At 42.7% G+C, this 15,399-nt stretch overlaps 1 protein-coding gene across 1 annotated transcript in view; it reads right to left on the reverse strand.

The window, feature by feature from the left end:
- Nucleotides 1-15,190, reverse strand: part of PREP (prolyl endopeptidase) — a 61,494-nt gene extending 46,304 nt beyond the window's left edge. Inside the window, exons 1-6 of the mRNA XM_033143515.1 lie at nt 14,974-15,190; nt 11,966-12,040; nt 8,164-8,297; nt 5,930-6,060; nt 5,495-5,704; nt 4,623-4,744 (exon numbers count right to left, since the gene is read on the reverse strand). Of these exons, the coding sequence (XP_032999406.1) occupies nt 4,623-4,744; nt 5,495-5,704; nt 5,930-6,060; nt 8,164-8,297; nt 11,966-12,040; nt 14,974-15,018 (717 nt within the window). The 5' untranslated portion in view covers nt 15,019-15,190. The remainder of the gene's footprint in view (nt 1-4,622; nt 4,745-5,494; nt 5,705-5,929; nt 6,061-8,163; nt 8,298-11,965; nt 12,041-14,973) is intronic.
- Between the last annotated feature and the right edge of the window lie 209 nt (nt 15,191-15,399).

The following is a 15,399-nucleotide window of genomic DNA, read 5'->3' on the forward strand; positions in this document are numbered from 1 at the left end:
TTAAACCAGGGATGGGAAGCTATGGCCCTCCATATATTAATGGACCACAACTCCCATCGTTCCTGACCACTGCCCATGCTAGTCAGCTGGGGATGATGGGAGTCCAAGTCCAACAACATATGGAAGGTACCAAACACTTCAACCATGCAGTAAACCAAGTACCAAAGCTGGTTCCTACTCAAACGCTATCATGTTTTCCAAGAGGAAAACAGCAATTAGCACACAATGCAGTCAAAATGAAGCAGGTGTATTGTATTGGGAACTACACTCTCCATAAAGCATAATTGGGATGTTCCTTTATAAAATAGTCGTTCCAATTATGCTAGACAGGAAGCCCTTTGGCCACATTTCTAAGATAGGTCCTGGGATTCAGAACTACCAAGAAGTCATGCTCTTTAACCTGGGAGCTGTTTCCTATCATAAAATATGTGGGAGCACAGTTGCCTGCTCAATAATTATCACAGGGATTCAGCTACATTTTTGGTCCCGGGGGCACAGTTAGAAATCTAAAAAAACTGCCATGGGCACCATGAAATACAAAATGATCTTCAGAGAACAAAAACTAGTGATTCTCATAATCCCTGCCCCAAAGGTCAGACATGCCTCCAAACATGAGACAGACAAAAAGGCCCTTCCAAATAAACACATTTAAATAATAATAGTGGGCCCTTGGTAATCTCCCTTCCTCCAGAACAGTGCCTGTTGCCTGTTTTCAGTCTCCAGGACTCAGGATGTTTGTGAAGATTCCAGTGCTTCACAGCAGCTTGTGCCAGACTTCATCCGCTGCAAATCCTACAGCACATTGCAATTGAGATACTGCAGCAGCTCTGTTATGATTACTGGTATTTGTTTTGAGCAAAAGCACAAAGGTGATCCTTCAGGTCAGCTCATCTAGGTTGTGCAGCAGTTAAGTGCCTCTAGCTGAAAGTGAAAGTACTTTTACAACAGAAACCCTTAAAATGCTTCTGAAGCAAAACACACCACCTATACTGCTGTTGTGTTCACGTGTTATTTTTGAAGGGAGTGCGGAATGCAAATATATATCCTAATCTCCTAATTTGATACTTTTGATGGCATTTTTTATATTACCCCAAGCATGGGAACTTGGTTAAAACAACGTGTGCAGCACAGGTCCATTTAAAATCATCACTGCTTTCCCCACTTAACTCAGATGTCACGCACATGGCTTCAAATCATCATTCTATAGTGCCCTCTTCTGGGAACTGCCACAAACTTGCTCCCTCTGCTTCCATTCTAAATTCTGGATATAGTGTACAGGGGAAAAACAGGGCCATGACATTTCTGGTTTTAGTTAGAATTGATGCAAATACAGACACAGAACATTTGCTTTGGGACAGGGGCAGAGGATGAGGCTTGGGAAGGGGGGGGGAATGCCCTGGATAGCTGCCAATGGAATGAAATTTAGTCCCTTCTCTGAAATGTAGAAGCACCATGTTGAAGGAAGAAGGGTGAGAGTTGGGCCTGGTTTTTTATGTCATTTACCTATCACATTAACATCCTACCTTTCATCCAAGGAGCTTAATGAAGTGTACACTGCTCTTTCCGCTCCCTCCCTTGCACCCTCACAACAAGGATAAGAAATAGTGACTGGCCCAGCACCACCCAGCATCACCTTGACACAGGATTCACTGAATGAGCCCTGGCAGTGGAAGCCCTGCACTAGGACTTCCGCTTGTGCAACAGGGCTCCCCCCCCCAAAAAAAATTTTTTGGCTCTGCAGTTGTCAGGAGAACCCCCAGAACAGTACACAGGGAGAGGAGACAGGGATCATTCCCCATGGCAAGCTGACATGCTTGTGCTGAAGGAACAATCAGAAGAACGCGACACATAATTCCTCCTTATGTCTCCCCAGCACCAATATGACAGACTAGGCAACCCTGTCTTAGAGATGACATCTAAGGTTTGTCATGCTTGGTGGGCACATTGAAACTGATGGACATTAGGGGTGTCTTCAAAGTAGTGGTGAGTAACACATACAGTGGTACCTTGGTTTTCGAACTTAATCCATTCTGGGAGTCTGTTTGACTCCCGAAACTGTTCGAAAACCAAGGTGTGGCTTCCGATTGGCTGCAGGAGCTTCCTGCACTCAATCGGAAGCTGCGGAAGCCATGTTGGACATCCAGCTTCCGAAAAATGTTCACAAACATTTCACTCACTTCTAGGTTTGCGGCATTCGGGAGCCGATTTGCTCAGGAGGCAAGCCATTCAACTTCCAAGGTACCACTGCAAATATATGGGATCTCCCCCCTTTCCTCCCTTCTCATTCCACCTAAATCTGCTCCAGGGGTTCTCCCATCCTCCAGAGCAGATTTAGAGAGGTTGTAGGGTGTACACAGGGGGAAATCCTGTTGCACAAGTAAAAATCCTTCTGCTGATGAGGTATGTTGGATACTGCCAAGTAACTTAATTCCATTGGGTGGAATTCAACGTAGCAATAAGAATCAGCACAGGTATTTCTGCTTGTACCCCACATGCTATTATGGGAGCAGGGATCTCCCAACCCTCCAAACAATATCTGGAGGAGCTACGGGATGATATTGGGGGGGGGGGTTGTCCTGTTGCACTAGCAGGAGTCCTTGTTCTGGCTTCCACTAGCAGAATAGGGTGGCTGAACCCAGCCCATTGATTTCACTTGGCCTATTTCAAGTATGAATTATTTGGATTATCACTCTTCAGTTTAAGAGAAGAAATGCTAGCTTTGATGAGGATGTGGAAACAAGGGGGTGGCTTTTGTTAACTCCTTTGTGTAACTCCTTCCCAAGCCACCTCTCTAATTTCTAAACGTTTGGAAGACAAAACTGTCTCCTTTCACGCTGGCTCAATATTGTTTGTTACTCAACCTGCATATTGTTCAAAATGATAAATAAATACAAGAAACTAAGAAACAACTTTTATCAACATTTATATAGGATTGGATGGTTTTCTAAAGGTATAAAACTCAACCCCACTACAATAAAATGAATATTTTAGATATTTAAAGGTAGCAAAATCATATAGGTTTGTGCATCTTGTGGGCTTTTAAAAACCATTTTCACAAGGTCATTTGCCAGAAACTGGCAGCAGTAAGAGAAAAAAATAGTAATAAAATATTGTAAACAGCAGGCAAAGCTGGTAAATGCTTTTAATTAACAACAGATGCTGGGTGTAAGAAGCCTCCTGCAGATATGTAATCAAAAGTTATTAATTTCCTCAGACAAACAAGCACCTTGAGAAGTTTACGAGCTTCTGTCACTACAGATTTATAACCTCGTTTTATATAGCAAAATGAGGCATACTCCCTAAGTTTGATGGTGAAATGTGTTTTGTATGTCAAAACCCCATCATACTACACTAACACTACAATCTCCTGAATTCAGAGAGACTTACTTATGAGTAAGCACACGCAAGATCACATTGTCAGGCCCTGAACCTAAGCATACTTGTTTGAAATCCAACCAACAGAGAGGATTCATGCAGAAAAATGTTTTTGCACAAACCACTCACTTGCATGCATAAGGGACTGCTGCAGCACATGGACAGAAACACCCATATCAGAAACAATCCACGTTCTGGACACATTGCCGGTTCCAATCAAGAGACCGAAAAGCGCAAAAGCTGATTTCACTCTCATGAAATCCACTGCATTAGGAAGAACATAGGCTCCCCATCCCTGCCACAGAGGGCCTGTTATGGTACGGTGAATTGAAGGTGGACTTGGATCAAGGAGACCTGAGTGTGGCAAATGTGTTTGTGGTGTATACACCACAGTTATCACTATGTTTCCCACAGCAAATGTATGGAAGTGCGTACAACTTACAGAAATTCAGTGGAACCTTGGTTTTCAAGCACAATCCGTTCCGGAAGACCGTTCAAGTTATGAAACATTCGAAAACTCAATATGGAAGCCTCAAAACGGAAAAATTAATACGGAAAACTCAATATGGAAGCCGCCTCAGAAGTTCGACTTCCGAGGTGTGCTCAAAAACCTAAGCATTTACTTCCGGGTTTATGGCGTTCCGAGTTTTGAAACGTTCGTCAACGGAGATGATCGAAAACTGAGGTTCCACTGTAATAAGTTGATCAGCATTAGCTGACAGTAATGAAGTTAAAAAACATGGTTTTAATATTCTACAAATGTTAATTCCACCATATTTTTAAAGCTGAAAATGTGTGTCCAGTGCATAGCAAACATAGTTTTCTTTTTTTTTCTTTTTTACATAGTTTTATTTTTAATAGTGTTTCCACTGTGGTCAATGCCCTTTCAAATTTTTTTTTTAAGTGGTACTACAGTAGCATCAGATCAAAAGAACAATGGCTGAGAACAGAGATTATTGTTTTTTTAAGTTGGAGAAAAATGGAAGCGGTGTTTGTAGGAGGGCTCTTTCTGAAAACTGATCACCACAAAAATTAATTGTTGAAGAAGTCAAAATGAGTTCTCACCAATATACCATGTCACCATTTTCACATATTTAAAATAATGTGTTATATATTGGTCCTAGGTAGTGCAACAGAGGTAAAAAGAGGAAGCGAGAAATCTTTTTTAACGACAAAGGATTGGGCCTATAAACAACTTTTCACTTTTATTATCTACTGAGTTTCAAAGGAGGTGAGATGTACCATACCTCAGCTCCACCCATCCATTTTGGCTCATGTGGAAATTCAGCACATAAAACATCCTTGGATTGGTCAGTTCCCAGGACATGATAGTACAACTTCTGGTGCAAGTTTGTCGACGTCTCAGTGCCTGGGGCAATCAACATATTTAATTACAGGTATGTAAGTTGTGACTTGTTATTAATTTTAACAACCTGAAAGTTTCACAACTTAATATATTAGAAGCTTCTTATTTGACAAGGTAGTAGAACTAGATTTAATGACCCATACGTTTCCTGGAAATACTAGTCCTTATGACCAAGAAGCTAGATAATATCTACAAGGATAATTTTTATTCCTATTATTGCATGCATTTTTTTGCGTTATTTTTCTTTATATAAATATAACACATTTGGAATAATATGTTCTTTACATAATTTGAGATACATTGCTAAAGTTACTGTATTTTTATTTTTGGTCTGTGTAAAATGTAATGCTTAGCTTCCAGTAATATGTAATATTCCCTGTCAAGGATGTGAGATGTTACTTTGGCTTGAAACTTGACAGCATTGTGATGGACAGGCAGAATAAGAAGTCCCATGACCCAAAGAAACTAAGCAACTGTGAGATACTGGCTCTAACCAACCTATCCCATTAGCATTAGCAAACTTGGGTCTCTTGCAGGTTTTGGACTACAACTCCCATCACCCCTAGCTAGCAGTACCAGTGATGAGGGGTTATGGGAATTTAAGTGCAAAAACAGCTGGAGACCCAAGTTTGGGAAACCCTGACCCAAAATACCCACAAGAAGGAAGCAGAGCTAGTAATGGGATAAAGGAGTCTAAAGTAAATAAAGGCTATAAAGGCCTGAGGATGAGACGGGTGATTGTATGCCACTCACCATCACTTTTCCCATCTTGCTTTGGGTAACAGTTGTAGAACATGCCTTTGCCATCATGGGTCCAAGCCATACAACTGAATTTTACCATCTCCAGTGTGTCTGCCAGTTCTTCAGTACCATCCACTTTCATAAATTTAATTGTCACCCAGTCTGACCCACTGGAACTCAAGCCATATGCAAAATATTCGCCATCTTCACTGAATGCATAACCTGGTGATTAAGGACATACTGTGTATTAGTTTACGTTAGTTACAAACTTTACTTTCATAGTTTATGCTTCTAACACTTGCCTTCACCATATAGGCAGCAGCTCAAAGCATGTTTTACATCTTCCACAATTTAATTTTTTCACATGTAGATGTGAATAACTCAAAACAGAGAAATTTTATGTTGGCTTCCAAAATGATGCATTTTTGAAAAATCTGCTACACTGACCTCGCAGAGCCACAGTGCCATCATCAGAAAGTTTATTTGGGTCCAGAAATACTTTGGCATCAGCATCCAAGGAATCCTGCACATATAATACTCGTTGATTCTGAAGTCCAGAATTATAAAAGTGAAAATACCTAGAATGTACATGCAACAAATGATGTAATTATTTGGTTTTTTTTATTTTCAACCATAGTATGAGATTGAATACAGAATTATGCAGGTTAAGACTCCCAAGAGTGGCAGATTTATATAACAGAGGAAAGCAGCTTGTTTCTGATGGGAAAATGTGTCATTTCAGTAATTTAGCACACAATTTCACCCATCAGGTTGCATTAAGTCAACATCAGATTCAATTAGCAACTCACAAGTTACGTTAAATAGTTCATTATAACAGTTAGAGCTTTTGACATTACTGCAGTATGTAATGAGTCAAATCATTAAGATTTCTCAGCCATGCACTTACCGGTACTTTAAAAAAATGGAACAAAATCTTCTTCATCTGAATGTCATACTGCAGCAGTTTGGCATTTCCATGCATAAGAGAAGCCCCTTAAAGAAGTAAGTCTAAGGCCCTGAACACATAATACTAATGGCATGGTTGCCACAAAGAAGACAAACCACAGGCATACCTTTCTGCATAGGAAGCTGTTTGTATGAAGTGGCACCCACATGGTAAACCAAGTTTAATCATGCCAGTAAACCAGGAAAGGGGAGCAGGTGGACTACAATTCCCATCATGCGGTGTGGCCAACCATCAGTGATGGCAGAAGCTCTAGTCCAACAAAAGGTGTGGGGCCACAAGTTTCCCAATCCCTGTAGTAAACCTAAGCCTCTCACTTTTGTAGAGATTTTGCTAGCTTTGCTAGCTTAGCTATAACAACCCAAAATATATGCAGACGGGCAAATGCATCATCGCCTTTTACAAAATCGACCGTTCAAGTTCAACTTAAAAAAATGGTTCCAAACTGCCACTTGTAAACGACTGTTTTATGAAATATTATTCAATGCTGCTGAGCCAGTTTAAGCATAAGCCATCATTTGGCTTAGCATTAATGCAAACAAGCAAATGTGTGGGTTTCTGGAGAGGAGATCACAACTGCTGTGTTCCTCTCCCGATTCCTCCTGCTGCCACGCTACCCAGAGCTAAACCATGGTTTGCCTTGGCATGTCATCTGAACCCTAAGTTAGTGGTTTGTTCGGTCCAAATATTTCTCTGAAGTAGTGTAGCACCGTAGGACAGATGGTGAGAGACAAACAATGGGCAAGAGTCTATGGACAACAGTGCAGCCTTTAAGAGCTCATGACCTAGTTGGGCTCTTAAGCAGCGGTTCACAAGATAGCCACATCTGCCAGGAAAAGGAGCTTCACAACTTTGGGAATTTGAGAAATGAACTATCCCTGCCAGATGGATTTTTCTTCTTCTTGTGTACTGAAGGGGAGAAAATGAGCTCCCCACTTTGATGAGATGGAGGACTAGTGAACTGGGTAATCTTAAATAGACAATTTAGCGTACTGGTTTTTTGCCCTTTTCTGCTTCAGACCTTTAATTAGTGCCAGCTATATTCTAAGCCAGGCCTTTAATTACTGCCAGGGATATTCTAAGCCAGGAGTAGCCAACAAGGTGTTGTTCTGATGATAGAGAACTACAACTCTCAATATCACCAACAACTGGGCAAGCAGGCTGGGGCAATCCATCATCATCTGAAGGGAACCATGCCTCTTCTAGGCCTTTTCCTGAATTTTCGGTTTTCATTAAAAGACACACACAAACCCCTTTTCTGGCTCTATATTAAGGAAAATGTAGAAGCAGTAAGCAATTGCTCAGTAAGTATTGGTAAACCTTCTCTCACTTCCAGTATTCTAGTAAATATAAGCAAAGGCAAGAATATGATTGAAAAGTCACAGAAACAGTCCTGTCCTCTTTCACTGCTTGACAATACAAAAGGTAGGATTTCTGTATTTTCCTTCAATATTACAGCAGTTGGTCATGACTTTATTTTTATTTTTTAACAAGCTGGCTGTTGATTTTCCTGGCTAAAGATTTAATTAGTAGAGACACAGTCTCCCTCCCTCCCTCTCTCGTGTGTGTGTGTGTGTGTGTGTGTGTGTGTGTTTATTTGACCTGTGAATCACTTGGTGTGAACATTTAGCACATAATTTATGATCCCCCCACTACAAAATTTCTGGCTATAAACCATCCTGCAATAATCCAAAGGCACACACAGTCCTTTACATACCTTTTCCCTTTCTTGAAATGACAACTATACTTGGGGTAGTCATAGAGTTCTGTCATTTGCTCTTTAAATAGTCCCCGGACAGCACACTGCTCAAGAAAGGGTACTGTTATCTTATTTTGTGCCTCGACAAAAGCCTGAAAGAGAAGAAACAAAATGTAATGAAATAAAACAAGGACTTTATAAAGCAACAGTCTGTATTGACCTAAATCAGGGATGGGGAGCCGATGAACCAGCAGATGTTGTTGGACTCTCAACTACCTGATCAGACAGACCCGGAATAGCCCATGATCTCAGGTTGGGAGTACAACATCTGCAGGGTCACAGGTCCCCCCACCCCGGTCTAGAGAGTGCAATGATTTGGATGCAACTTCATAACAGTCTTAGAATAGAACTGAGCATACCACAGACGTTATTTAAGGAATGCTGCTGCTCGTTTCATTAAGTGGCAATGGCACATAATAACATAATAAAGTGGCTTTCTAATATGAAAAACATGATAGCAATCTGTCCAGTCCTCCTATTACTGACTTTTAATTTCAGCATCCTGTGTTAAAAGGGGGAGGGTGACTTTTGAGATGGATTCTTCCTGACAGAGAAGTCTACAGTCTGCCAACTTGCTTTGCAGGTCATCAAGCAGCTTTCGGATGAAACTACTTCATACATTCAAACACAGAAAGAGGTAACTATTTTACCACTTGCTCACCCCACCCAGGCTGAACAAGCCAAAAAAGCAGGTCATCACAGGTATGAGTCCTGATGAGCTTTACGGGTCTCTTTGATCTAAATGCAAACTCTCTCATTTGGTGTTTAAACACAATTGCCAAGATACCATGAAGACAAACAGTTCATCCACAACTGAAGTAATGTATGAACAGTAAAGTGAAGCACTTTAGTTCCAAGATGAATGCGAAGGCAGATTACTGCTGTTTGAAACGGTATAAATGAATGGCTTAATAAATGATCCAACATAACTGTTGGTGAAAAGGTTGCAAGAATCTCTATAGCAAGGCTGGGCTATAGCTTTTTGCGCAGGCTGATCCTGTGTATGCTAACAGGATAGAAAAAGCCAGTCCGATGAAAATTTACTCAGAAGTAAGTTCTGCTGAGTGTAATAGGGCTTCGTCCCAAGTGAGTGAATGCTGGTTTGCATCAATAAGAGCAGATTATAGTTTGCGGAATGCTCTCCCCAGGGAGGTTCACCTGGCGCCTTCATTACATTATCTTTAGATGTCAGGGGAAAACATTCCTCTTCTCCCAGGCTTTGGCTAATTAAACAACCTATGGTCTTTAAACTGGGGCAAGGGGGTATTGTTTTGTTTGCTATTACCGGTATGTTATATATTTTTGTGTTTTTATATTGTAAACCGTCCTATGATCCTCGGATGAAGGGTTGTATAGAAATTTAATAATAAAACAACAGCTATAAATTTAGCAAAGAGAAACAGAGAATAAAAGGACCAGGAAGGGACATAATCTATTAGTTCTGATAAAACAAATGGGCAGTTTCTGCAAACTACTCCACAGCATTAATCAAAATCAATTTCTTTTAACAGCTCACCAGAGAGAACAGTATTACTGTTCCAGTTCAAGGCCTCAAATAAAGTGATAAAGGTAAATTTCAAACGACTTTGTTCAATAATGAGACACAAAACGCATGTGAACCTGTGAACTGAAAATGATGAACAGCCAGATGTTTGACACTTTTAATATATGCAATGAAGTGTATCAGGGTTCAGTTTAAGCACATTACACACCAAGAGTACTAGGTTCACAGAAATATTTTGATTCAGGGTGAGTAACAGCCACTCTCGCAATTGCACTCTACCTATCCTTGAAACTAATCAAAACATACTTGAGCCTGCTTGAGACATAATGGTGCCAACCTCTTAAAAGCTTGGGTATGAAGATTTAGGCTTCTCCCCTGTCCAGTGTGACATTCCCAGCATTATCCATTGTTTAGTATTGTGTTTGTATAGTACTAACTATGGTTAATCCTAACAAGCTTTCTCCTTAAAGGTTTGCAAATGCTGTTCAAACCCAGATCATGAGAACAGTACTAGTTCATGCTGGTGCAGATGCAATACTAAATCAAAGCTAAGGCTGTACAGAAAGGGAAAGAGAATTTGCACTGGAGAGCTGACAATGGTAAGGTGGGGGTAATATCCACAAGCTCACACCCAAATATCTTAACTGTTGCTAAATGATTAAAGCTACTACATCTGCACTGCTTTGTAAGTATCCTGCCTATGGCTTGTACTGAAGTACTACCTTAGTATATTTAAAATATCATTTACTTGTGAAGATCATGCACGTGCCAGCTTTGTCACTTCCTCGTGTAAACTTCCTCTCTGTTTTCCAACGCAGGCACGAAATTTTACACATTTAACCCAACCAGCTCCCACCTTCCATAAACCGACATGGATCCTGAGCAAGGTCCTTTCTTTAAGAAGTTTGTAAAGTCATCGCATGCAGCAGCCTCTCGGAGGCATACAACTGCTCAGCTCAAATCACTGCATCTCCCAAGCCAAAAATCTCACCCTTCAGCCATGCCCATAAGTGATCATAGAAGAAACGTCAAGCCCAATTCTACGTAACAGTGTCATAGCTTATACAGATCAATATGTAACATGGATGTTACTGGATGTAACAGTAAGCCAGAAGGTATGCTTCGTTTTAACCACAGCATCCACAAACAAACCTAGACTTCAGGTTGTGCCTTGTTTAGAGAGATAAACAAGCTACAAACTCTGGTTCAGACACAATACTAAGCCATGGTTTGTTTCCCTGCAGTGGTAACAGAGGGGAGCAAAGTGTAAGAGCTCTGGCTACATGTACCAACGTGAAACATTTGCACATTAAGGCTGAAACAAACTGTATATTGAACACTCCCGCTACATGTGAATATGGCCATTGAGTCATACCACTGTTCCACCGAGTCTAGTTCAGTATTGCCTACACTGACTGGGAGTGGTTCTCCAGGGTTTCAGATAAGTCTTTTCCAGTTCTACCTGGAGATACCAGGGATTGGACCTAGGACCTTTGCTCTCTCAATGACATTCGATCCTCCCCTAGTATTTTTAAATGCAGGTATAGTGAATGGAACCTGGTGCCTTCTACAAGTAAAGCATGTGCTCCATCACTGACGACTTTCAGTCCCACCCCATCTTTTCAGTCAGAGCTCCAAGGCACCAAACTCAAGACCACTGCATCCAAAGTTTGTGCTCTGACCATGAGCTGTGAGACATACAGTCTAGGGAAGCTACCCCACTGTAAATACTAGGGGTCCTGAACCAGGGACTTGGGTCATTCAAACATTTCTACCCTGCACAACTAACCAAAAACACCAAACCAATCACAGCAATTGTCTGTGGACCAGTAACACACTTCCTAGAAACACAGGCCTTTCTGGAGTAAGATGATCATTACAGTCGTACCTCGTGTTACGAATGCTGCGTGTTGCGTTCGTCACGGGTTACAAACCCGCAAGTACCGGAACGGGTTACTTCCGGGTTCAGCGATTTGCGCATGAGCAGACGTGCAAAATGACGTCATGCGCAGAAGCACCGAATCGTGTCACACCCATGCGCAGACGCTTCAGGATGCAGACCTTTTAGGTTTCGAACAGGGCTCCGGAACGGATCCCGTTCGTAACCAGAGAGAGGTACCACTGTATTAGAAAACTATAGTTTTTGCCTGAACTGATGTTTTACCTGAGACTAATATCACATTTGAACAGTACTTTGCACCTCTACACTGCAAAGGCATTTGCCCCAAGATGTCCAGAGTTATAAGAAAGGCTTACCTTTGTTTGCTCACTATCAGGATCTTCAAGCCAGTTGTATGGATCACATATTTTACAGCCATGATAGTCGTCCACCTGATTTTAAAATATACAGAGAGATTTGGTTTTTTTAAAAAAAGAATGCTTTACAATCACTTTATGAGTGGCATTAAATAAGTTATTACAGCTTAATACACTGCTGAAAACTGGAGGATGCAACAGGCAACTAATTTCATAAAGCTGCCCTGACAGCAGAATAATAACCTCTTCCAAACAAATTAAGTTAATCGAGCATAACTAACCCAGGGAATTTATGTGCCGATGTAGTTTGTGGACCTTCTGTTCCTATTAACAAAAGAGAGAACTCTCAGCCATGGATTATAACTTGGCATGGGGAAAATATGGGAAATTGAGGTCAATACTGTACTATTAATGGCTTCTAAAAACACAACAGCAGTTTGGAACAGAAACCAAAGATAGGACTTCTGCAATCGCTATACTAAAGCCACAGGTGTCTTTTTGGATGTATGGCTTTTTACTCCCTAACTAGCTGCCTATTGTGCTCTCAATACAGTAGACATGCTGAGGGATTTCTAATTCCAGAAATGAGTCACACTTGCTGGTTCAGGACATATGGGTGCATCTGCAAGGGAAAATGCTTGTGCTCTTGGTTTGGTGCTATAGCACTAAACAGCAAGCACTAGAAGGATTCATGTGCCATAGGAGTCTGAAAGGAAATTAGGCAGGGATGGGGACTCCAAATGTTGCTGGGCTACAACTCCCATCATCTTCATGGGAGTTGGAGTCAAGCAATATCTTGATAGCAAGTGGTTAACCACTCATGTTTTAGGTGAAGATGTCAGCACCTAAACTTGGGAGAACGTCCTCCATCCAAAGCCTATACATGTGGCTCTCCAGATTGGACTCCCAATCACCAGCAACAAGACCATCATCACCAGCAGCAAGACCAGTGGGCAGGGATGATAGGAGTGGGAGGTCACAGGTTCACCATCCCTAACCTAAAGGAAAAGGGACAATGATAAAACTGATTCAGGCTGCAATCCAGCTCCACCTATCTGCAGCTGCACTGTAATTCAAGTAACAGTTTAAAGGGACAGCTATTTAGGTAGTAGATCAATATCACACCAATTTTCAAGAGAAGGAACAACTCATTACTCTTACAGCCTGCTCCTATTCAGATCTTCAGGCATATTAAAACCTAGTACTTCAGTGAGGGAAGATATATCTAGCTGTAAATTTAAACACAGGGAGCCTAAAGAAATGAGCAACATTCTGCTAACAGGTTATAAAAGACTGCAGTATGGATGGAAGTTCTTTTGTTGCTAGTGAAATTTTACTACGTAAAACTCTGGGAGGGACTTCTGAACAATACCAGCAATTTTATTTACAAAAGGTATTTGGAATGTTTGTTACCAGCACAGGGCAGAGCAAGCTTGACCCTTCTCTGCCTAATGAAATATTTGATTAAAAGTATTATTTTCTGTAGCATATTAGCCTGAGAATGTTGTGATTGGAACAGAGTCATGGATTTTAAGAAATGGGGAGTACAATTAAATCTATAATCTAATGGCTGGTCAAATTCTTTTGTTATTTTATCATTTTTGTTTTCCTTCATACAAGGCACTGCTTTTTCCATAACATGAAAAAGTAAAGCTGTTAACATTCCTGCTTGGCAGGGGGTTGGACTGGATGGCCCTTGTGGTCTCTTCCAACTCTATGATTCTATGTTTGTCAACCTTCCACAGTTAAGATTTCCAACAAAAAACTACAAGGACATGGTAAACGGGGTGTGGGTGTGCAAGCTCCCAAATTAATAGAACTTGTGCTCCAAAGAATTAAGCGGTAGCCTCTCTAGACCAGGGCTGAGAATCTTTGGTCGGTAAGATCCAACTCCCATCAGTCCCAGCCAGCAAGGCAAATGGTCAGGAATGACAGGACTTGTAACAAAACATTCATCTTGAGGGTCACAGCTCCCAACACCTGCTCTAAATCAGGGCTCGCCCACACTTCTGCTTTGTGCCATGCCTAGAAAGCATGTGTCCGAGGAGTTTCCTGATTGCCCCATGCTTCCTAGGCACAGATTGGTTTTCCCCTTGCCCTGCTCCTTTCCAAGGGAAAACCTTATCAAAACCCTGAACTGCCATTTACTCTGATCGAGCGCTTAAGTGTGGTTTTCACCATTGGGGTGGGGAAAGCAGCAGGACAAGAGGAAGTGTGGGTTAAGTCCTTTGTCTTCTGCTGCAAGGAAACACCATCTGTTTCTTTTCGAGATTTACCGGTATATACCGCTTGATTTTCAGAATTCCCAAGCAGCACTAACCATACACTAGCCCCAACTGCACAACCATCCCTTCCACCTCTAAAGTTCTATAATTTCTATGGAGAACCACTGTGCTGCACAAAGCTATTTACAGGGCAGATACAGGCAAGCCAAACAGCAAGCCAATCTGGTTACTGGCCAATCTGATTTGAGGAAATTATGTCTTCCTGCTTGAGCAACAGGTGCTTGTTTTTGGGGCTCGTAGGTTGTGCAAGACAAAAAAAATGTGCCAACATTAAACTTATGCAGCTCACACTGTGTCGTTGGGTGGCAAAAGTGGCCCCCGATCCTCTCCATGCCCACACCTGCCGAAATAACCCACGGCGGCCGTCCCCAGCAACCCCCAACACCCTCAAGTAGTGGAGAGAGGCAGGAGATAAAAGACACTGGTGGTTTTTGACAAACCGGCCAGGTTGGAAAGACTGGGGTGTGGATGGGTGTGCAAAGGGCACGGCCCTGCATCACATCTTCAAACACCTCTATTTCCGCATCAGGCTTGACGGGGAAAGCCCTCAGGGTGTGATAGATGCGGGAAGCCTTTCCACACCGGGTCGCCGGTGGCCGAGGAGGAAGCGAGGAGGCAGGAAACCACCGGGTCCCGGGAGCTGCCCCGGGACTCCTGGGGGGGGGCTCTGGGCCGTGTTGGGGGGCTCCGGGGGCGGGAGATGGGGGCCAGGGAGCTACTCACGGATGACTCTTCGCGGTACACCTCGGGGTACTGGAAAAGCTGCATGCTGCTGCTGGCGGCGGCGGCGGGTTGCGGGGAAAGGCAGGCGCCGTGGCGGAGCGGGCGGCAATGGGGTGGCGTGCAGGAAGAGGAGGGGCCCGGTGGGCGAGGCGCCGCTCGGCTTCCCCTTCAGCCGAAGACAGGCGGGCTGGAGCTCCGCCGCCGCCGCAGCAGCCGCGAAAGGGCCCTCCCACTCGCCGGCGAGGAGCTGCCACCTCCGGCAAGAGGCAAGAGAGGCGAGCGGAGCAGGCCGAGGAGGCCGCGCGGCTCCCCCTGCAGTAAAGCGCCTGCATGGCTCCCCACGCCCGCCTCGCGGCCGATGGCTGGCCTTTCTCCCCCAAGGCATCCTGGGAACTGTACTTTAGCCTCTCAAGTATCTGAAGAAGT

Source organism: Lacerta agilis, chromosome 3, assembly GCF_009819535.1.
Source record: "Lacerta agilis isolate rLacAgi1 chromosome 3, rLacAgi1.pri, whole genome shotgun sequence".
Taxonomy (NCBI): Eukaryota; Metazoa; Chordata; class Lepidosauria; order Squamata; family Lacertidae; genus Lacerta; species Lacerta agilis.